Source organism: Phaseolus vulgaris, chromosome 11 (genome assembly GCF_051622355.1).
Source record: "Phaseolus vulgaris cultivar YP4 chromosome 11, ASM5162235v1, whole genome shotgun sequence".
Lineage (NCBI taxonomy): Eukaryota > Viridiplantae > Streptophyta > Magnoliopsida > Fabales > Fabaceae > Phaseolus > Phaseolus vulgaris.
The window spans coordinates 50791402-50815363 of record NC_143508.1 but is presented as its reverse complement, the minus strand read 5'-3'; the positions used below and the strand labels follow the sequence as shown (position 1 = coordinate 50815363).

General features: G+C 35.3%; 2 protein-coding genes and 1 long non-coding RNA gene across 7 annotated transcripts; 2 read left to right on the top strand and 1 right to left on the bottom strand.

The window, feature by feature from the left end:
- The first annotated feature begins 2700 nt into the window (after positions 1 to 2700).
- Positions 2701 to 5770, top strand: LOC137828776 (cysteine-rich receptor-like protein kinase 10). Of its 2 annotated transcripts, none has more exons than XM_068635656.2 (7): positions 2701 to 3673; positions 3821 to 3940; positions 4040 to 4191; positions 4278 to 4488; positions 4791 to 5028; positions 5130 to 5277; positions 5372 to 5770. In XM_068635656.2, exons 1-7 carry the CDS (start codon positions 2911 to 2913, stop codon positions 5666 to 5668), a joined length of 1929 nt encoding a protein of 642 aa, XP_068491757.2. In that variant the 5' UTR covers positions 2701 to 2910; the 3' UTR covers positions 5669 to 5770. The 2 variants fall into 2 exon arrangements, with proteins under 2 accessions (XP_068491757.2, XP_068491685.2); XM_068635584.2 differs by having other exon boundaries at positions 4037 to 4191.
- A 2831-nt stretch (positions 5771 to 8601) lies between these two features.
- Positions 8602 to 11916, top strand: LOC137828957 (receptor-like serine/threonine-protein kinase SD1-6). 4 transcript variants are annotated; one of them, XM_090297421.1, is made up of 8 exons: positions 8602 to 8702; positions 8845 to 9554; positions 9647 to 9763; positions 9867 to 10036; positions 10123 to 10333; positions 10711 to 10948; positions 11089 to 11239; positions 11322 to 11916. In XM_090297421.1, the coding sequence occupies exons 2-8, from the start codon at positions 9134 to 9136 to the stop codon at positions 11628 to 11630; spliced, it is 1617 nt and encodes a 538-aa protein (XP_090153547.1). In that variant the 5' UTR covers positions 8602 to 8702; positions 8845 to 9133; the 3' UTR covers positions 11631 to 11916. The 4 variants fall into 4 exon arrangements, 3 of the variants coding, with proteins under 3 accessions (XP_090153547.1, XP_068491880.2, XP_090153548.1); XR_016517438.1 differs by lacking the exon at positions 8602 to 8702 and having other exon boundaries at positions 8709 to 9554; positions 10711 to 10987; XM_068635779.2 differs by lacking the exon at positions 8602 to 8702 and having other exon boundaries at positions 8709 to 9554.
- A 1966-nt stretch (positions 11917 to 13882) lies between these two features.
- Positions 13883 to 14986, bottom strand: LOC150023366 (uncharacterized). The gene is made up of 3 exons (XR_016517437.1): positions 14593 to 14986; positions 14165 to 14360; positions 13883 to 14023 (listed from the first exon to the last, which is right to left on the bottom strand). It is a non-coding gene; the product is annotated as an uncharacterized LOC150023366 (long non-coding RNA).
- Positions 14987 to 23962: the final 8976 nt, after the last annotated feature.

The window sequence follows — 23962 nt, the reverse complement described above, 5'->3', positions numbered from 1 at the left end:
CCATATCTCTCCCAGGTGTTTTCACAAACAGGTCATAGTCATTAATGTGTTAAGTTGTGTCAGTTTCCTCTGAAATTTCATACTAATAGCTGATGTCTAAGTTTCATACTAATCCTTACAATTAGAGCTTTTATATATAAAAAAAAAACTAACTTGTAATCCTCAACCATCCACATAACAATATTAAATGATTTAAATTAAAATTACAGTAAATTTTTACAATCAACATGTTAATAAATTATGAAAAATATATTTTTTTTGAAATTGGATCATTCAAGATTTAGGATAAACTAGATGTCATAATGAGTGCTTAGTATTGGAGATTGGAACCATTGGAGAACTAAATGATGGAGATGTTAATATTTAAAATCCAAATTATTTACTATAATATGGAATATTGTTGGTCAAATTGCTTCAATTGTGGATATTACTCATCCTTCGTTATTTTCATGATTCTTTCAACACATTGTATTCAAAATTTACGAATGCGGCACGGCTTTGATAATAGCCGCATTTGTAATCCCTAAATCTTGTTACCTCATTCAGAAGCATATATATATGCGGCTAACTGAAATAGTCGCACTTATAAATAGTATTTACCATCTTTGATTTACGAATGTGTATTGATCAAATACGACTTTATAGTCGCATTTATAAATGTAAAATAACCATCTTTGTTTAACATTTCTGCGCTATATTAGTTTTTACTTAATGATTTTTTTTAGTGCAAACTTTAAAGTTGATTATTAACGTTATTAACAAACATTACTTATTAATAAGTGTCCAAGTCAAGGCTCACTTTTACTCCATTAGTTCTATTAGAACATCATTAAATATAAACTAGATTTAGAAATATAGGAAAATAATTATTTATTATTTTGACTCAATTAAATATTAAAAAATTATCGATATCTAAAATAATTTATATTATTAATAAATAAATTTTAAATTGATATATAATTAACTATCAAAATTTTAGTTGTCAATTGTTTAAATTTTAAAATTGTAATTAGAATCTTTATAGCTAATTAGATAAAAGTTAAGAAATTAGATAAATAATAGAAATTAATTTAAATATTAATATTTAATATTTAAAATAATATCTAATTTATTAAATAATAATTAATTATTATTTTTATAAAATTAATTTTTTTTAATGAATTTTTTTATGGTGTATTACATCAAAAGTATGGACACGAAGAATATTGGTTCTACTTAATCATTGACTTCTTCATATAATAATTGACTTCTTCATATAATAATTGACTTCTTCATATAATAGAATTTCTTTGAAGTTTTAAAGAAGAAAGTTTCGTATCAATAAAAGTCAAAATAAGAAACTTACTTGGCAAAGTCTATCTTTTCCCATAAGAAATTATATATTACAGTATCTAAAGTCACAATCTAAAGATTATTGAAATTACTTATGATCATAAAACACATATTTGTTTTCTTTTTTTTTTCTTATTTAATATTTTTTGTAATAACAACTTATACATGTATTATGGGACTCTATAAAATTTAATTTCCGTCATATTCCTGCATCGTGCATCGTATTCCTAATAAAAACAAAATTGCTACCAAATTGTTATGAGAATAAAAGTAAATTATATACCAAAACCAATTACAAGAATTCTATTTCTTTTATATATTTTATTTCATATATTAGATAACTTTTTGGATCAAATTATATAAGAATCTAAAGAGTTAAAAAAATATTTAAGATAACCAAATTTGATCATTTAAAGAGGCAACCTGTGCAGGTCGACCGAGCCTATGCATTAAATAATATAATATAATAAATATGTGATAACAAAACGGTTACAATTAACGTTGAATGGATCAAGAGACACGTTGAAGAACACTTCCTTAATATCAGGAAGCCATTACACATGACTTAAGGACCACTACGCATGTCTTTGACAACCGGTTACCTGGTCCACACGTATCAAAGCCTAAGTCAACCACTAAAAGGGACTTCTGAAAGGGGAAAAGGTACGTTTTTAATATCCGGAGAAACTAGACTAATCACTAGCACTGACTTGAGCGTCGGAGTGCAATCGTGGTACCCTACCGACCGAACGAGCGCAAGCGCGAAGGAGAAGGAACTTAAGGAATCAGGGGGTTGCTGGCATGACAACAAATTGTGTATCAACGTGGATCAATATTACTCTGGTCCTGACATCCACACAGGTACACAACCTATATAAGCTTAAAATAACATTGACATAAAAATTAAGATAAAATAATTTAGTTTCAGTAAAACATAATCAAATAACAAGAAAAAATTTATTCAGTTCTCTAAATTTTATCTGTTTTATAAATAGATATCTTCAAAACTATTTTAATTTTAATTGATCATTAAACTTGATTCTATCTGTAAATAGACGCAATAAATACTAAATGCATAAGGATCAAATTTAAAACAAATACCATTTTACATGTATAGAACCGATTTAATAATAAATTTGAGATAAGAACCAAATGAAGAACTTCTTAGAAGTATAGGAACAATATTATTTTAAAATGTTTTGGATATTCTCTGTTATCGTTCAGGTGAAAATGATACTTTTAACTCTAAGCAAAATTGCATATCTACCTGATGTCAGAAGGGCTGCCAGGTACAAACTGATATGAACTAGTCATATTTTTGCCAAGGCTTGCCCTCCATTATTGGCTACGAAAGTTGACATTTTATTCATGTCGAATTTCAAATTTGATGTTCATCTTGTATGATATTTATCATTAAAGAATAATAAATGGTATTTTAAGTAATCAAAATTGGCAATTAAGAAAGAATAACACATGAAACTCATGGTTGTGAAATGCATTACTTGCTATATGTTTAAACCATTGCAGCAAATAACATGATTGAGAAGGTAGTTCATAATAGGAATAATACAAAGAAGCATGAGATCAATATGCTTTGCTTTCTGGTTACTGCTGAATTTCAGATCATTCATTACAAAGGCTGAAGAACCAGCAAACCTGGGCAGTAACTGTGAAAACACCACCCAGCAAACTCTCAGCAGTGCATACCAAACCAACCTTGATAGGATCCTCACATGGATACGCTCTGATGCAGCCACAAGTATTGGTTATAACCACACCACCATAGGCACCAATAGCTCTGTGTATGGCCTCTATGATTGTGGTGGTGACTTGGATGGATTCTTTTGTCAATTTTGTGTTTCCACTGCTGTAAGAGAAGCCCCTCAGCTCTGCTCCAATAGGGTGTCTGCTGTGGTGTGGAATGATTACTGCGTTATAAGGTACTCAAATGAGGACTTCTTTGGGAAAGCTTTGACATACCCAACATGGCATACTATTGGAACAAAAAACATATCCAACACGACAGAGATTCAGATAGGTGAGTCTTTTGTTAGAAGTTTGATCAGAAAAGCAACTAATGAAACCAACCAGTTGTACTATAAGGGAGGGTTCAACTTGAGTGCCACTGAGAGTAGGTATGCAGTGGTGCAATGCACTAGAGATCTCACAAATGAAGGGTGCAGACAGTGTTTGGAGGTCATGCTGACTGAAGTTCCCAAATGTTGTGAACAACACATTCCATGGACGGTTTGGTCTGGAAGTTGTTTGATAAGGTATGATGATCATATGTTCTACTTGCTTAACACCCAACAACCTTCAGCTCCTGCGCCCAATGCACAAGGTGAATCTGAATCAGTCTTTTTTATCAACAACTATTACTTGTTAATATATTAGTTTTTGTTCATGGACTTATATCTGTTCCTCCCTTTCTTCCACTTTTATCACCAAATCAACCGTACATTTTCATTAATCTTTTATATTGTTACAGATAAACAAGAGGGTAATAACAGCTCAAAATCATTGATCATTACCTTCAGTGTGATTGGGCCAATAATTGTACTATGTTTGAGCCTATACTGCTCCTGGCACAGGAAAAGGCTGATAAAAGGTAATCAAATTATCTCCAAGCACAGATTGCTTTATTTTATCCTAGTCAAATAAGACTATTTTGCTCAGAAATGAACTCACAAAACTCTCTTTGTAGTAGGGCTTCCTCTTCCTTCATTTCGTAAGATTCAATCAGAGGAAATGTGGAACACAGACCTGCCTAGAATACCATTAATCACAATTCTACAGAGTACTGATAACTTTTCAGAAGCATCTAAACTAGGGGAAGGTGGATTTGGCCCCGTTTACAAGGTTGCAAAGATTTGAAGTTTCGGTTATAGATGTCTTATTTTTAATCATCTTTCTATGTACTTTTATTTATTGCAAACTTTCATCAGGGAACTCTACGTGACGGAAAGCAAATTGCAGTAAAAAGATTATCAAAATTTTCTGGTCAAGGCTCAGAGGAGTTCAATAATGAAGTAATGTTTATAGCTAAATTGAGGCATCGCAACCTTGTAAGACTTTTGGCATGTTGCTTAGAGGAAAATGAAAAGATACTTGTATACGAGTATTTGCCGAATAAAAGTCTCGACTTTCACCTATTTGGTATGTTTTCACATAACTCCTGTAGAAGTGTTACTTTTTCTGCAATTTGTTCTTCAGCAATCTCAAGAACAAAAATAGTATTGGTTCCCAAAATGGGGAAACTATGGGGCTTTAACGTAGTTGTCTTGGCATGTATATGGTACTATTATATCATCTAATTCTTCATTAAGAGAAAATGGAAAATTCTTCTAGTATTTTTTCTTCAATGCTATGGCCAAATCATAGAATTTGGCGTGTTTCCTTTTTTTTTGCTTCACTGACTGTTTTGCTGTTTAAATCTCTATGCTGTTACTGTGTGTCAGATGTCGACAGGAGAAAACAATTCGATTGGAAACTAAGATTAAGCATTATCAATGGAATAGCAAGAGGTATTTTATACCTTCATGAGGATTCTCAACTCAGAGTAATTCATAGAGATCTCAAAGCTAGCAATGTTCTATTAGACCATGACATGAATCCCAAAATATCAGATTTTGGATTGGCAAGGGCATTTGAAGTAGGACAAAACCAGGCAAATACAAAACGAGTAATGGGAACCCTGTGAGTTTTCCTTATAACAAATATTTTAGTATTGTTATGAAATTATTTGCTATATGTTTCTTGACACGAGACAATAACAAAGTTCTATTGATTTCCATTAGTGGATACATGGCTCCTGAGTATGCTATGGAAGGACTATTTTCAGTGAAATCTGATGTTTTCAGCTTTGGAGTTCTTGTTCTAGAAATCATTTGTGGGAGAAAGAATGGTGGATTCTACCTGTCAGATGGTCAAACTCTTATTTCATATGTAAGTCTAGGCTCTTGTGTGGTCAAGAAATTATTCAACAAAGCTAAGATAACTGCACCTTAACAATGTTATAAAACTACAAATACTTGTGTAGGCTTGGAGAATGTGGTATGAAGGAAAATGTTTGGAATTGATGGATCCAATGCTGGAAAAATCCTTCATAGAAGATGAAGTAGAGAGGTGCATACAGATTGGTCTGTTGTGTGTTCAAGAAGATGCAAGAGATAGACCAACCATGTCCGATGTTGTTGTAATGCAGGCGAGTGACACATTGGCCATTCCAAAACCCAAGCACTCAGCTTTTTCAGTTGGAAGAACAGCCGCAGAGGAAGTCACTACATCAAGAAGTTTCAAGAATGATATAACAAGCTCTATTACTTTACCGAGGTAATTTCATGATTGCAGAATGGATTTGTATATATCTCTTCAAAAGTGAAAACTTAGTTGTATTCATCTGGAACTTGAATGATAAGCAACACGCTAAATGGGTAAAGTAATTGGCAACAGAACAAGCAAAGCAGATGTACATTCCTGAAGCAGCAAATTCTGGGAAATTTTTCATAAACTAGCAAATATCCATAAAAGTTCAAGTCGCAATTGGTAGACAAATATATGTATGAGCTAAAATGTTCATGTCTACTCGAAAACGTTTTGAAAGTAAGTTATCACGTCCTCTGGGGACCTCAAGGGTAATCACAATAACCCTTTTCTAATCAGAAAACATATAAGCTAGTATATTTGTTTCCAAAATTTGAAAGGAAAAAAATGTTTGATAAGAACAAATAGCCTCAAAGTCACAGAATTTGCCACAATAATCAGAAACTATTTACAAACCAACTAGGCAATTTACTTAAACAGGCTAATAAGCTTATCGTCCAACTTAGGCGCAAAAAAACCATTTCATACATTCCTTAAACATCACACAGGCATTTTCACAAACAGGTCATAGCCATGGCAACTCAGCCTTGTTTGATTGAAACTCTAATAAGATTATGAATGGAAGCATAGACACAAAATGAGTAGTGAAATGAAAATAAGAAAATAATAGTTTTAATTTTTAATGTAAGATTACTCCCAGTTCTCCTTCTTTAATCTAGGCCACTGAATATTTCACAAATATATCTAACGGCTATGACTGGTGGTTCACTAGTGTACCACTTGGATTTTCACCTTAGACGATCTAAAACAATCACTAATAACTAAACTTTAAAATTAACATATTAGACAATAAACCACACTTAACTCAATTTTTTCCCCTACAATTCTCAAGTAAATTATTTTAAAATTCCTTTTTCAGACTTAAAATAGCTTTTTCCCAACATCCCTACTCTATTTTGAGATTACTTTTTAAATTACAATATATTTAGTTAAGTCTAATAATAATCTCACGTAGTTAAAAGTAAGAGTCATTTAAATATATTTTCCATCTTTTTTAATTTTTCAATACATTTTAAAAAAATAAGTAACGGTGGAACTTAATGATATGTCAACGCAATGATTTTAAATGGCAACATAATCACAAAAGTTCAACAAAAATTAAACATTATAAATTTAAAATCTCAATTGAATATATATATATATAGAAAGAAAAAATATTTTTAAATTTAAATTCTTCTTCACAGTAAGATATATAACAGTTAACTTTTCTGCAAATTGTTTCATTGAGATTTTATTTCCAATATTTTTTACATTAAACAAATAGAAAATATATTTTTTATTGACGACTTAAATATATTCCATTTTAAATTTTAAAAAATACAATGTGTTTCTGCTAGTGTAAAAATAAGAATAATAAACCTTCCTGAATTACAAGACTCCGTGACTAACACACACAAATAACAAGAAATCTACCAGAAATTATCAAATAAATATATAATAGAAAGAAAAAAGTTAATTTAATTTCCAAATCTGCAAAATACAGAAAGTTCATGATTTAGTGGTAAGTTGGTTCTTAAAATTACATTTTAATCCTAAAATTGTTCCATAAAACTTAACAATACTAAAATTATAAGATTTTTTACACATTTAGAGATTAAATCAACTTTTTTTTTTAGTTTTTGAAAGATTAATTTGGTAAGATCTCCCACATTCAAAAACTAAATTGATTATTTACCCTTTTTTATTATTATTATTTTGTCGTTCCCATTTTGTATTATAACAAAGTTAAAAGACTAATTTTGTACTAAAATGTGTCTGACAATTTTATCTTAAAAAATGCAAATTTTGATCTAGTATGGGAATGTGTAATAAATATAAATTATTATCTCAATGTTTGTAACTTTATGTTGGAAATTAACATAAGAAATTCTCTCTTAAAAGAATGAAAATTTTGATCAAATGTGATAAAAATACAACTTTTCTATCTCTTAAAAAGATTACAAAAACTCTCTCAATCATTCTCTTCTTTCTTTTGTCAAAATAGGATTCTCAAATTAAATAGAATGTGTACCTGAGTGGAGAGATGGGGCCAGGCACGGTCGGTTGACGTAGTATAATTGCTGACGTGTCGATCTTCCTCTTCTGCGGTCGGTCGTTCCTTCTTGGCGTCTCCTTCGGTCGGGCGGGGGAGTGTACCTACGAAGGCACTTCGACGCTCAAGTAAGTGAGAGATCCTAAGAGTGATTCAGTAAGTGGATGAAAAACGTACCTTTCTCTGGCTTGGGTAGAATATTTATAGGATTGCCTAATGGGCTTTCTGTCTCTTGGGTTCAGGGTGGTCGTGGACAAGTCTTACTAGGTTTTTCCCGGGATGCCCGGTGAGTATATCTTTTATAAGCACATTCTCCTTGGTTTTCGGAGGTGTTATTTCAACTACCTTAGCTTGCCACATTTTTCGGAGGTGTATCTTAACCACCTTATCTTGTTATGTAAATGGTTGTATTTATTATACACTCGGTCGGTCGGCCACGTGTGTTCGTTCGGTGCCTACCGGTATAGAATGAAATGAAATACTTTTCACATCTATAGGGACTCCTTTGTTAACAAAGAAACATAAAAAGGTGTAACTCTAGAAATCTGATTCTGAATTAAAAGACATAACTTTTCATGAGAAATGTTTGATTCAGGGAGAAGTTTCACACTTGATGACAAAAAAATTTGCTTTTTAAACTAGTAAATTAATCATTAACCCATTATAATGATGTGTACATAAAGAAAATGTTTCTGTTTCATTTGATGTTACAGTAGTTGAAGATCTTCTGGAGTTTTCATCAAGTTGGATATTTTCCAAAGTTTTCTTGTATTTGGATGCCGTGTTGGCAAAGTTTTCTTATGGTCACTGTCGTATTAATAAGTCAGATAAAATTCTAAAAATTATCATTAAATATTTTATATCTCAGTTTTTTAGAGTCACATATTGAAGAGAGGACTTGCACAGATAACTATGTTGACTTAAGATAGTGATACTATTTGATCAGAATATACAGGTATAATCAAATGCATTACTGGTATAATGTTTTTGATTTTTGATATAATCATTTTCTGAGCATGTGATTGAAGCAACTGCAGAGTTATGTTGGGAAAAAAACTACACTTATGCTTTGGTTTCTTCTTATTGCTGAGTTTCAGACCACATGTTACGAAGGCACAAGCACCCATTTTCGTGGGAAGTAACTGCCAAAACAACACCCAACAACCTCTCAGTGGTGTATACCAAACAAATCTTGAGAGAATTCTCACATGGGTATCTTCAGATGCAGCCACAAGCAAAGGTTATAACTACAAAAGCATAGGCAACAACAGTCCTGTGTATGGCCTCTATGATTGTCGTGGAGATGTGGTTCAATACTTTTGTCAATTCTGTGTCTCTACTGCTGCCAAAGAAGCACCTCAGCGCTGCCCCAATAGGGTCTCTGCTATGGTTTGGTATGATTTCTGCATCCTAAGGTACTCCAATGAGAGCTTTTTTGGGACTGTTTTAACAAACCCATCGTGGCATGCTCTTGGAGAAAAAACAATATCCAACATGGAGGATATTCAGAAAGGTGATGATTTTGTGAGAAGTTTGATCAGAAAAGCAACAAAGGAAACTAACCAGTTGTTTTATATGGATGTCTTTAATTTGAGTTCCACTGAAAGAAGGTATGGCTTGGTGCAATGCACTAGAGATCTCACAAATGAAGGGTGCAGACAGTGTTTGGAGACCATGTTAGCCCAAGTTGCCAAATGTTGTGAACAGAAATTAGGATGGTCGATTTGGACTGGAAGTTGTGTGATTAAGTATGATGATCACATGTTCTACCAAACATCTTTAGCTGCTGATCCTAATCTGCAAATAGGTGATTCATTGATCTTACAGTAATAGTCTTCTGTTTCTTTATTGAAGTTGATTACTTTGGAAATTAATTATTCTCCTTTTATACTGTTATAGCTAAACAGGGGGGCAATAATAGGTCAAAAATCTTGATTATTAGCTTCAGTGTGATGGGGTCAATAACTATACTATGTTTGAGTGTATATTGTTGGTGCAGGAGAAGAACTAGAAAAGGTAATTTCCTTGAACAATACTATTTTTTGATGGCTTATTTACCATCCCATACTCAAATATGGTTATTTGGTTCACACAAAAACTCGAAAACTTGTCTATGTAGATGGGCTGATACCTCGTGTCGTTCGTCTATCATCATATCACAATGTTCAAACTGAGGAAACACTGAATCCAGACCTTCCTACAATCCCATTAATCACAATTCTACAAAGTACTGATAACTTTTCTGAAGTATCAAAACTGGGGGAAGGTGGATTTGGCCCAGTATACAAGGTTTTAATGATTCGAATTCTGGATATAGATTTTTGCTTTTATCATCTTTCAATATACTTTTATTGATTGATAGCTGTGTTTATCAGGGAATTCTGCCAGATGGAAGACAAATTGCAGTTAAAAGGCTCTCAAAATTTTCTGGCCAAGGGTCAGAGGAGTTCAATAATGAAGTAATGTTTATAGCTAAACTGCAACATCGCAACCTTGTGAGACTTCTTGCATGTTGCTTGGAGGAGAATGAAAAGATACTAGTATACGAGTATTTGCCAAATAAAAGCCTCGACTTTCACCTGTTTGGTATGTTCTTATATAGCTTCAATGCTTCAATGAAAAGTAGAAATGCTTGCACTGCAATTTTTTCTTTAGAAATTTCTCTTGATTAACAAGTCAAGTCATTCTATTATGGCTTTAAAGTACTTTATATGTATATGGGGTACTCTTGATTTTAAGAATAAGAACAGCAAGACAGGATAATAATACCCAAAATAGCATTCTCTTCTCCTCTCATAACATCAAACTAAATTCAAGTTATATCATGTAATGAATGATCATGTTATAGACTATCTTTAAGGATATACTAAATAATTCTTTTCCCAGGATAAGGCCAAATCTCATTTGGTATTTGATAATTTTTGCTTCAAAGCTTAATTTCTTCTCTGTTCTTGTGTTGTCAGATGATGAGAGGAAAAAGCTTTTTGATTGGAAATTAAGATTAAGCATTATCAATGGAATAGCAAGAGGTGTTTTATACCTTCATGAGGACTCTCGACTTAAAGTAATTCACAGAGATCTCAAAGCTAGCAATGTTCTATTAGACAATGACATGAATCCAAAAATATCTGATTTTGGATTGGCAAGGGCATTTGAAAGAGGACAGAATCAGGCAAATACAAAACGAGTAGTGGGCACTTAGTGAGTTTTACTCATACCAAACATTTCTTAAACAATAAGGTTTATGGAAGAATTATTAAGCTTATAATTTAGAAAAATGAAATTCTTTTTTTCATACACCTTGACATGACAAATAATAAAGCTCTATTGATTTGCAATAGTGGATACATGGCTCCTGAATATGCTATGGAAGGATTGTTTTCAGTGAAATCTGATGTTTTCAGTTTTGGAGTTCTAGTCCTAGAAATCATATGTGGGAGAAAGAATAGTGGATTTTTTCTCTCAGACCATGGTCAGACTCTTCTGTTGTATGTAAGTCTCCTCAGTTATACATGGCCTGTTCGACAATTCTAGTTAATGCTTAACAATATTAACTAACGACAAATACTTGTAGGCTTGGAGAATATGGTGTGAAGGAAAATGTTTGGAAATGATGGATCCAACGCTGGAAAAATCCTTTGTAGGCAGTGAAGTTGAGAGATGCATACAGATTGGTTTGTTGTGTGTTCAAGAAGATGCAAAAGATAGACCAACCATGTCTGATGTTGTTGTAATGTTGGCAAGTGACGCAATGGCCCTTCCAAAACCCAAGCAGCCACCATTTTCAGTTGGAAGAATGACCTCAGAGGAATTCTCTACATCAAAGAGTTCCAAGAATCTTTCCATTAATGATGTAACAACCTCTATTACTCTACCTAGGTAATCAATATTTTTGTATTTGATTTCATTTATTCTCCTCATTGGACACTGCGTGTAACCTCACAAGTCTTCAGCACCAGCACACAACCATAACCCCCTAGTCACAGGTCTGTAACTATTTACCACCACCACACCTACACCAGAAATAACCTGCCAAAGTTTTACAAGCCTGCACATCTACACCCTTGTCACAGTTCCATTATCAATAATGTACTCTGTTCAGGTTCAAGCTGAAGAAAAAGCTGATGTACATTCCATAAACAGCAATGTTGGAGAAAAAAATAAGCAAATATCCATATGTTAAGGTGGGTAGAGGAAACCAAAATATCTGTCCGTAATAACATGGCTCAATATTTGTTTCTAAAAATAGAAAAGGAAAAAATTGTGACGAGAACAAAATAACCTCAAACTCACAGAATATGCCATGACAACGCATTAACAAGAAAATATGCACAATACCAACCGGGGCAAGTTAAGTCTTATATAAAGCTCTTTATAAAGAGTTGCATATCCTCCAATTTTCAGGCACGAAAAACTGATTCATTTTGCAATAAGCATCACCATATCCTCGTCTTTCTTTGCAAACCCACGGCCATTGTGCTCCATGGCTCTCTCAAGCATTTTCACAAATATTTGGATTCAATAATTCTAAAATTAGGGATGATTGTTATTTCAAACAAAAATTAAGGCCAAAAATGATTCAATTTTCTCATGTAAATTTACTAAATGTTGCCACTTATCATTGAAGAAAGTGGTGAGCTAGAGATTAAAAAATCTGCACTAAATAAAGATTGTATTTGAAATGCTTAAAATATATTGTGGAGAGTTCACACCTGATCTAAACGTAGGCATATGAGAATTTATGCCTTAGGAATTTCCAATTTGTGCTTCGTCTACTAGTTTACTACTTTTCTATCAACCCATATGTATTTAATGCGAACAATCTTTTCCCAGTCTTCAATGCTGAGTTGTGAAATGGATTCACTTTCGAAAGCATTAGATGAAGGCATTGAATCCAATGTACTGGAATTAATATTCAGTATAAAATAAAATAAATAAAACAGTGCAAGTGTATTTTAGGATGCTTCAACCTTATACAGATCCAGAAAAAAAAAACATATACCAGAATACAAATCCCCTACTTTCTTAAGGCTCTTCCCAGCTTAAAACCAAGCTGCAATCACTCATACAAAAAGAAACAATAAAAAATCAAACTAAGAGTTATTCCTTCACCAATTTCTGCTGCATTTTGTATTTCTTTCTGCAGCTTTTCATACAGCTTTAGTGCAGGAGGTTAAGCTTGGTGAATCATTGGCTCCAAAAGAAAAGCCACGCTCACTGCTTAAAACTGCAGCTTGTCCGAGACCATCTATCGAAGCCTATACTAATGGGCATTGGCTTCTACTCTTAACTTTCTTCCAGGATAAGGCTTTGCTCAGATGCAAAACACAGATCCGAAACCAGTTTGGTCAAATTATCCCCTGCTCCAAAAATATCTAGCTATAGTAACAGGAAATCAAAACTTTATTGATCTTATTGATTTATTTACTTTTAAAACTCGACCTATTTAATCTGCCACTGAGCACATATTGTCCATGAGAATTTATGAGGAACACAAACATGTTCCCTCTGGTCTGAGGCAGGCATTGGAATTTTCTTATTTGCTATGCTCACTATAAAAGGAAGGACAGGGAAGAATAAAAAATATCCCACAGTATTGATATATATAATAAAAGATGCTGAAGGATTATAGAATATTCATATTTGTAGTAGTGTTATGTCTAAATAACTAATTACATGAGTAAATCTCAATCATTGATAAATTCTTTTTGCAACTATATATTGCCCCGGTAAAGTAATAGAGATTGTTACATCAGTACTACAAAGATTCTTGGATCTTTTTGATTTTGGCACTTCCTCGGACACCTTTCTTCCAACTGAAAATGTTGGGTGCTTGGGTTTTGGAAGCGTCATGTTGTCACTCCCTAGCATAACAACAACATCTGACATGGTTGGTCTGTATGTTGCATTTTCTTGAACGCACAACAAAGCAATGTGTATGCACTTCTCAACTTCACTGCCTTTAAAGCATTTCCCCAGCATTGGATCCATCAATTCCAAACATTTTCCCTCACACCATGTTATCCAAGCCTACAAGTATTTGTAATTAATTTGTGAATAGTACTGTCATAATTCAGTTTGCTATTATAGTTGATATTTGGTTAATCAGACCAGAGGGATGACTCACATATAAAAGAAGAGTTTGACCATGTTCTGACAGATAGAATCCGTTGTTCTTTCTTCCACAAATGGTTTGTAGAACTCGAACTCCAAAGCTAAAAACATCTGATTTCTTTGAAAACAATCTTGCATACGTACTCAGGAGCCATGTATCCACTAATTCAAAACAATAGAGCTTCGTTAATTTCTCTTGTTTCAAGTATATGACAAGGAATTTCATTTTTTCAATCATTCAAATCTGAACTATGCATTCACAACTCATACTGATAAGATATGTTTGGTATAAGTAAAACTCACTAAGTGCCCATTACTCGCTATGTATTTGCTCTGTCCAATTTCAAATGCCGTTGCCAATCTAAATTCCTAGCTTTGAGATCTCTATGAATTACTCTGAGTCGAGAGTCCTCATGAAGGTATAGAAGACCTCTTGCTATTCCATTGATAATGCTTAATCTTAGTTTCCAATCAAGTTGTTTTCTTTTCTCATCATCATCTGTCAACTCAAGAAGATAAAAGGGATTTGAACATCACAAGCCATTTAGCAAAACACCAAATGCTATACATAGGAAAAAATACCAACAGATAATATAGCATTTTCCCCTTGAAAATATGACTTATAAGTTATAACATGGGTAAAAATGGGTAAAAGAGCAACATACAAAGAGAAAAGATGCACATATATTCCAGACCCTGTATTCAAGAGTCTTCATAGACCATAAAGCTACCTGCGTGTGATACATCTAAAGTCCAGATCTCCTTGACCATTCCAAACAAGACCCAGTCAGTCATACAAAAAGAAGCCCCTGAACCATGCACACAGAACCAACCACAGAAGCAAGAACTCTGTACTAACTATGTGTGTTGCATAGACCAAACCAGCAGCCACAAATTTCTGCCTTCGTTCTCTCATCCCTGCACCCACAACATGCATGTTATGTAGGGTTTTACAAATTTGGTGTGAACCAGTTCTTTTAGGATGCAAGAAAGTGGTTCTTGATATCTTGTAATCTGAATTTGTTGTTGTTAGTGTGAGTTTAAGTGTTCGTCTTGTGAACTTTGTCATATTATTACTTACAAGAAGTTGGGTCTAAAATAGGAATGGCTAGACAGTAATGTCTATTTTTCATTTCCACTACTCATGGTTGACTCTTGAATATGTTATTACAGGAAAAACCCATCGTACCAGTTAGTTAATTGTGGTAACATTGAACTTATTTAGTTAAGTGTAAAGAATAGTTATGCAATTTAAGAAAATGATTTAAATATAAGACATGCCAGTTTAAAGAGTAGAAAGTTGAAAAAAAGGGTACAAATACAGTTTACATGCTTTGTCTTTCCTAATCATTCAATAGAGGTCGAAAAAATAAAGAATTTTATGATTAGAGAAACCTATTTTTTAAATTTTGACACTAATAGTTCGTGTAAGCTCATTCCATTTTATATAATGGTAACATATTAAAATAATGTACAACCATCGACTTAAGAGGGGTGTAATTTAAGTTTAAGAATTGTTTCTAAAGTCAATTATTAATGATTAATTTACTAATAGTTTTTATTTAAAATCAATTGTTTAACTTAAAAAACGATTTTAAAAATATTATATTTTTTATTTCTTCTTTTTCTACAAGTCGGATGAATAGAAAAGAAGCCCCACCAAGGTCAAAAACCATCCTAGTAAATAATGCTAACAAGTTACAATTTTTTCCCAACAATATTAAATCGAATTGGGTTTCAAAATAAGTTATTGGCTTCTTAAATATAACCATTGTTATTCGACTTTAAAAGAGAATATCATAATAAGACCTTAAAAGACGAGAAGTTGATGCTTGAAGAAAGTGAACTAGACATTAAAATATTTGCACTAAATAAGATTGTAATTGAAATGATTCAGTGTGGAGAATTGGCACCTGATGAAATGTAGGCATATGAGAATTGGTGCTTGCTAATTTTCAACTTGTACTTCGTCTTATATCTTTACTCGTTTACCATTATCCATATATTTTGAAATGATTTAAATTCACAGCATTTTTTAATTGTCAGATTCTTCAAATGACCATGAGGGTGAAATGAAAGAGAAGAAAGGGTTCTGAAAGTTGGAGTGAAGGTGAGAATTCTTCACGATGGCTTTACTTCAATCCTTGTTTTTGAGTGTTCTGGACCACACAAATAGATGGCGTGCATAAAGTAGTTGAGTTTGGATAATGTTCTGAAAATATCTCAACTCCTTATATTAAATCTCATTTTTATATTACTCTAGCTAGCTCAAATTTATTTAGAAAAGTTAAGCATGGTATAAAAATAATAAATCAATAAATATCTTAGATATACTAAAATCAAAATTCCTTATTGATACAGTTAAAGTTATATTAAAAAGATGACGGAATTTATTTAAGGATGAAAAATTTAAAGCATTAATACGAATTTTTTTCTTTTTAATATATATGTATATATATAACTGAATTTATTCATAAAGTATAATAAAATGAGAAATTTTTAGAAAATAATATAAAATTCTTTATAACAATTTAAATTTAAATTTATAAGAATAACTTTGATTTTTTTTTAAATGATAGAATTTCAAATTTTATATAAAAATGTAAGAATTTTGATAATTTATCATTTTGACATTGTTTTGTTCAAATCATGAAAGTTGAGTTTTCTTTTAGACGGCAAGTCATTAATTATATATTTTTGTTTAGATAAGTTAAGATTAAATGTAATTTTCTCACAATATCGTGCTCTGTTTTATAGTTTCCTCCACAATAGATTAAAGGTGTTGCACAAAAAAAACTTGATTATTTCAATGAGGAAGCAAACAAACTTAAAATGAATCAACCGTGAAATGAGAGGGTTAAAACTTGATAATATTAACTAAAAAAACACATAATATTTTAGATATGTTGAAAAGAGGGAAATGATCAACCTAGTTGAAGTCTTCAAGATATTGTGTATATTTGATTTTTTTTTCATTTGTTTACATAATAACAATTTAACTTACTAAGAATGTTCTACTAATAGAAACAAAAGAAGATGAATTTTGGATTAAAACTCATTTACCAGATCCACAATTAAAATTCATTCAATCACAAGTTGTTCAAGTCAAACCAGATATAACTTACCTACATTGCAGATAGAGCTTTACCCACACCTATCACCATACCTTATCCTCTGCTTCTATGAAAGTATATATTATTAAGAAATAGGTTTGTATCTTATTTAAAATTGATTTATAAAATAAAGTTTGTATTTAATTTTCAACCAATTCACTAAATCAATCACAAGGTTTACAAAATCAGTCAAGAATTTGATCTTGAACCTATAAGAATACACAACATTAACAATATGAATATGAATATGTTTACAACATTTACAACAGAATACAATGAAAAGAATAAGGTTTGAATACACCAGAATGAGTTTGGAATGTAACAACAACTATATTTGATGAATTAAATGGTCTCAAGTAGTTGATTGTTTGTCTTTTTATTATACTGATATGAACAATCTTTTTCTTGTTGAGGGTGAGTATTACGTCACTGATTTTCTTGGACTTTGATTATAGTTGTAAATGGTCATATTAAACGACCTCAAGATGAAAACATGCAATCCAATGGCATGGAATGAAACGTCACAATTACGCATCAATTACTATTTACAACCACTACACCTACACTAGAAATAACCTGCCAAACTTTTTCAGGCCAGCCTGCACATCTACACCCTTGTCACAGTTCCATTATCAATAATGCACTCTGTTCAGGTACAAGCTGAAGAAAAAGCTGGTGTACATTTCATAAACACCAATGTTGGAGAAAAAAATCAAATAACCATAGGTGGGAAGTGGAAACCAAAATATCTGTCAGTAATAAACATAGCTCAATATTTGTTCCTACAAATAGAAAACGAAAAAGAGTCATGATATATTGACACCCTCTGACACTAACATACATTTGACAATGATGTGACGGAGTGAGATTGCACACTATTAGCATTAAACTCAAAGCCGTCAGTGGTCATCAGTTTTATTTTAGCATTTGAATAGTCAATAATTATTATCTTTAATTCTAGTTTTGAATGTCATTTATACTATGATTTAAATGTAAGTTATAGTATAAGTTTTATGATAGAGAAGGTAGAATTTGAGAAGTCTATTGTAAGACTATTTAGAGAGATTGTATTCTTATTTGGAAAGTAGCAGTGAAATAAAATTTATATTCTCTGTTCACAAATATCTTGCTCTGTTTTATTCCCTCAACACCAACAATTGGTATCAAAGCTATTTTCTTGAGGGATCTGTGAGGTTAGTAGAGTGCACCAATGGAAGGAGGATCAAATTTTTCAGCAATGGCACCACCTGTCTTTGATGGAGACAATTATCAAATGTGGGTTGTTCGTATGGAGACCTACCTAAAAGCATTGGATTTATGAGAAGCTATAGAAGAGGACTATGAAATTCAGTCCCTTCCAGAAAACCCCACGGTGGCACAAATAAAATCACAGAAGGAAAACAAGATGAAGAAATCAAAGGCAAAAGCATGTCTATTTGCAGTTGTATCTCCTATGGTATTCACAAGGATAATGTCCTTGAAGTCAGCAAAAGAAATCTGGGATTACCTCAAGGCAGAATATGAAGGTGATGAGAGGATTCGTGGAATGCAAACCCTGAATCTAATCAGAAAGTTTCAATTGCAGAGAATGAAGGAGTCAGAATCCGTAAACGAGTACTCGGACAGACTTCTAAGCATTGTCAACAAAGTGAGGTTGCTTGGATCTGTTTTAAAAGATTCAAGAATTGTGGAAAACTGCTTGTAACAGTTCCAGAGAGGTTTAAAGCCACCATAACAACCCTGGAGAACACAAATGACCTATCAAAGATTTCTCTTGCAGAGCTCTTAAATGATTTACAAGCATAAGAACAAAGGAGAGCCATGAGACAAGATGGAGCAATAGAAGGAGCCTTACTAGTCAAACATGAAGGTGGCTGGAGAAACAAAGGTAGACATTATCCTCCTTGTAAGCATTGCAACAAGTTAGGTCATCCACCATTTAAGTGTTGGAGAAGACCTGATGCTAAGTGCAACAAGTGCAATCAACTTGGGCATGAAGCAATCATTTGTAGAAACCAAAGTGAGCAACAAGATGTAGATGCACAAATTGCAAATGAGGAGGATAATGTACTTTTCGTTGCAATTGGTTTTTGCAACAATATTTCAAGTGCATCTTGGCTAATTGACAGTGGTTGCACCAACCACATGACAAGGAACTCTTCAAGGAATTGAGAACTACTGATATTAAAAGGGTGAGGATTGGAAATGGTGAACACCTTGCAGTAAAAGGAAAAGGCACAATAGCTATCACAAGCTATAAAGGTATACAAATCATTACATATGTTCTTTTTGTGCCAGAGATTGATCAAAATCTTTTGAGTGTTGGTCAATTGTTGGAAAAAGGCTATAAAGTGATGTTTGAAAATAAACATTGTTTAATCAAAGATGTTGATGGAAGAGATTTGTTTAAAGTTGAAATGAAGGGAAAAAGTTTTGCTCTCAATCCAATGGAGGAGGATCCCATGGCCTTTAAATCCAAAGAAAGTGCCACAGAAATTTATGTACCTGACTTGAAGAGTAATATTCTCAGTATGGGACAATTATTGGAGAGTGTTGAAGCAAAATTTGATAACCTGGAAAAAAGGTTTACAAAATTTGAAGAAAAATATGTTGATATGGAGAAAGACAAGGAAAGTAGAGTCAATCAAGTTGAAGAACTCCATTTGTTGCTTTTGGCACAAAAAGAAAAGGTGAATGAATTACAATTCAAATTAAAAGCCCCTTTTGGTTCATGTGTTTTACTTGAAAATAGTGGTTTTGATTTAGGAGAAGACCATAAATGGAATGGTGTTAGACATCATCTGAAAGGGAAATATGGTATAATCATTATCTTCAAAGCTCATTGAAGTCAAAGTCTTTCTTAAATCCTTTTAATTCAAAGGGTGAAAGTGGAAAAGATTTTGTTTGGAAAATTAAAAGTAATTCAATTCAAAATTTTGCACGGATTAGTGCAATGAAGAAAATTGAAGTTGCTTCTAATCAAGGACAATATGGTGACTACTGGAAAAATATAATATTAGAGGCAGTTGGGGTAAGGAAAAATATAAAATTGGAAGTGTGAGCGATAACAGTCTAAATGAAAAATATGAAAGGTTTGAGTTTAAGGGGGAATTTGTTAGCATTAAACTCAAAGTCGTCAGTCGTCATCAGTTTTATTTTAGCATTCGAATAGCCAATAATTATTATATTTAATTCTAGTTTTGAATGTCATTTATACTATGATTTAAATGTAAGTTATAGTATAGGTTTTGTGATAGAGAAGGTAGAATTTGAGAAGTCTATTGTAAGACTATTTAGAGAGATTGTATTCTTATTTGAAAAGTAGCAGTGAAATAAAATTGATATTCTCTATTCACAAATATCTTGCTCTGTTTTATTCCCTCAACACCAACACGCACGAATGAGCAGCGCAGCGCGAACGTCAAAATAGGGTAAAAAATAATATATTACATCGGTTCTTAGAAACAACCGGTGTAATATATTTTTTTTACTCAGAATAACCTATATTACATCGGTTAAGTCATCTAACCGATGTAATATATGGTCCATATAAAAAAAATGATTTTTTTTTCATAAAGAGTGGGTGGGTCATAAACGTCATATAGGTAAGTATATGTGGAGGAACCTATGGCTAGGTAGTTCTGGTACCGGTTAAGTCATATAACCGATGTAATATATGATTCTTATTGTACCGGCATGGGCGAGACCGAGGTCCACCTAGCTGCCCGAGGCCGAGTCCGCTTGACCAAGACCAGGAGAACCTGGCTGGGACTTAAGAGATTTGGCCGGTTGACGAGATCCACCTGGCCGAGACCTTAGAAGATTTGACCTAGACGACCAAAACTACTGGAATTTGGCCGATGGCCGACCCATGTCAAGATGACTTGGCCGACGGCCGGCACCCTATCAAAGTTTACGCTCAAACCGAGATCAGTGAAGTTAATCCATCATTAAGAATTAGGTAATGCAAACCTAAGAGGTGTCCACCTCGATAAATGGGCCCAACAAGGTAGGCCCACTAGAATAATATAAATAGCACGCACCCCAAGGAGTAAAGTATGTCATTTATTACTGTTCACCTACCTGAGAGCTGACCACCCGCTTTACTGACTTGAGCGTCGGAGTGCCTTCGCAGGTACCCCCACCATCCAGTGATTCGCCCGACGACCGAGTGCCGAGTACCGAAGGATAAGCAAGAAGACGAGAAGAATCACCGGATGATTGGATGATTGGATGGTCAGTCGAACTCTCCGAGTTCGACATACGATACGAGCCGAGGGGCGCCATCAAGTCTCAGTGCCTGGCCGATTTCTCGGCCGAGCTGACACCACTGCCCACCCTCTCGGGCGGGTGGACGCTTTATGTGGACGGCTCCTCAAACAAAACAGCCTGTGGAGCGGGAGTCGTCCTGAAGGGACCGGGCGACCTCCTCCTAGAACAAGCTCTCCAATTTGGATTCCGGGCGACCAATAACTAGGCCGAGTACGAGGCCTTGCTCGCCGGACTGAACCTAGCCTACGATATGGGAGCACGTGAAGTGACATGCAAAAGCGACTCCCGAGTCATGGTCGGCCAAGTCAACGGGGAGTTTGAAGTTAAAGAACCTCTGCTGCAGCGATACTACCACGCGGCCAGAAACAACATCGCCCGCTTCGGCAAAGCACCCTTGGAGCACATCCCGAGGGAGGACAACAAAAGGGCCGACATCCTGTCCAAGCTGTCGGTCACCAAGAAGAAGAGTCACTAGAGGTCAGTCATACAAATATGACTGAGACACCCTAGTGTGACCGAGGCCGAGGCTGAGAACTGGATGACACCCGTCATCCAATACCTAACGGACGGCACCTACAAGGCCGACCAAGAGAAGGCGATGAAGCAACAATGCACCCGGTACACCATGATCAACGAAGATTTGTACCGGACAGGCTACTCGACCCCCTTACTGAAATGCATCACCAAAAAAAGGGCCAAGTACATTTTGACCGAGATCCATGAGGCGGTCTGCGGGAACCATACCGGGGCAAGAACGATGGCCGCCAAGGTTCTGAGGGCCGGCTACGATTGGCCGACCATCCAAGGCGACTGTACTGAATACGTGAAGAAATGCTCCAAGTGTCAAGAGTTCGGTGCCCTCCACCACACCAGGCCGGAAGAACTGCACAACATCATCTCCCCATGGCCGTTTGCCATTTGGGGGATGGACATCATCGGCCCCTTCTCCCCGGGGAAGGGGCAGACCAAGTTCCTGTTGGTGGGAGTCGACTACTTCACCAAATGGATCGAGGCCAAACCCCTCGCCTCCATCTCGGCGAAGAATGTGCAAAACTTCGTATGGAGAAGCATTGTTTGCCGATTCGGCGTCCCGCACACGATAATAACTGATAATGGCCGACAGTTCATTGACCGAGGCCTACAGTCCTTCTATGGCGACCTGGGCATCAAGTCCATCATAGCCTCGGTGGAACACCCGCAAACCAATGGACAGGCCGAGGCCGCCAACAAGGTCGTACTCAACGAGCTGAAGAAGCGGTTGGGCAAAGCAAAGGGCCGATGGACCGAGGAACTGATCGAGTTACTTTGGGCGTACAGATGCACCCCCCAAACTACCACGCAGGAGACACCCTACAGCCTGACATACGGGACCGAGGCCATGATCCCGGTTGAGGTGGCCGAGCCCACCATACGACGTTAGATGTTCGATCTCACCCTGAACGAGAAAAGCCTAGCGGTTAACCTCGACCTGGTAAGTGAGCTTCGTGACAAAAGCAAGATTCGGGAGGCTGCCTGCAAAGCCCGAGCGTCCAGACGGTACAACACCAAAGTCCGGCCGAGAGGTTTCCAGAAGGGAAGTTCTCATCCAACTGGGAGGGGCCTTTCCAAGTCCGAGAAGTCGCACAAGGAGGAGCTTATCATCTAGAATGGCTTTCAGGAAAAATTGTACCGAGGACGTGGAATGCCACGCACCTCAAGTTCTATTACAGCTAAAATCAATAAAATCACGCACTCTTTCCTCACCCAACCAGGGAGGTTTTAACGAGGCGTTTTCATCAAAGTATTGGAAATATTCTGCCACCACCTCTTGGAAATATTCTGAACAAGCAATGGCCGACCGCCATCCAAACTTGCTCGATTAACATCGCAAGTGTCGGCCGACTGATTGCCCACTTGCTCGATTAACATCACAAGTGCCGGTCGACCGACTGCCCACTTGCCCGATTAACATTGCAAGTGCCGGCCGACTGATCGCCCGCTTGCTAGATTAACATCGCAAGTGCCGGCCGACCACTCACCAAACTCGCTCGATTAACATCGCAAGCATTGGCCGACCGCCCACTTGCTCGATTAACATCGCAAGTGCCGACTGACCACTCACCAAACTCGCTCGATTAACATCGCAAGCATTGGTCGACCGCCCACTTGCTCGATTAACATCGCATGTGCCGGCCGACCACTCACCAAACTTACTCGATTAACATCGCAAGCATTGGCCGACCGCCCACTTCTCGATTAACATCGCAAGTGTCAGCCGACCACTCACCAAACTTTCTCGATTAACATCGCAAGCATTGGCCGACCGCCCACTTGCTCGATTAACATCGCAAGTGTTGGCCGACCACTCACCAAACTTGCTCGATTAACATCGCAAGCATTGGTCGACCGCCCACTTCCTCGATTAACATCGCAAGTGCCGGCCGATCGCTCACCAAACTTGCTCGAATAACATCGCAAGTATTGGCCGACCGCCCACTTGCTCGATGGGCGTCGCAAGTGCCGGCCGACCACTCACCAAAATTGCTCGATTGACAAATCACTAGGCCCGCTTGATTTAACAACCACAAATTAAGGCCCAACGCCCGAAATATATTTATCGTAGTTAATGGCCGATCGCCCAAATTTCGCTTGCTTGAAATAATGGCCGACCGATAGGTAAACTTGTAAATTCTCATGCAGAACAAAGATGAAAGGAAGATAGACAATATATTGATGA

Bases quoted from the DNA above. Each gene is read 5' to 3' on its own strand.
- LOC137828957 (XM_068635779.2), top strand. From the start codon at position 8,789: ATGTTGGGAAAAAAACTACACTTATGCTTTGGTTTCTTCTTATTGCTG. The intron at 10,334-10,710 runs GTATGTTCTTAT...TTGTGTTGTCAG, and splicing joins CCTCGACTTTCACCTGTTTG to ATGATGAGAGGAAAAAGCTT. The intron at 11,240-11,321 runs GTAAGTCTCCTC...AAATACTTGTAG, and splicing joins GTCAGACTCTTCTGTTGTAT to GCTTGGAGAATATGGTGTGA.
- LOC137828776 (XM_068635584.2), top strand. From the start codon at position 2,911: ATGAGATCAATATGCTTTGCTTTCTGGTTACTGCTGAATTTCAGATCA. The intron at 3,674-3,820 runs GTGAATCTGAAT...ATATTGTTACAG, and splicing joins TCCTGCGCCCAATGCACAAG to ATAAACAAGAGGGTAATAAC. The intron at 4,489-4,790 runs GTATGTTTTCAC...ACTGTGTGTCAG, and splicing joins TCTCGACTTTCACCTATTTG to ATGTCGACAGGAGAAAACAA.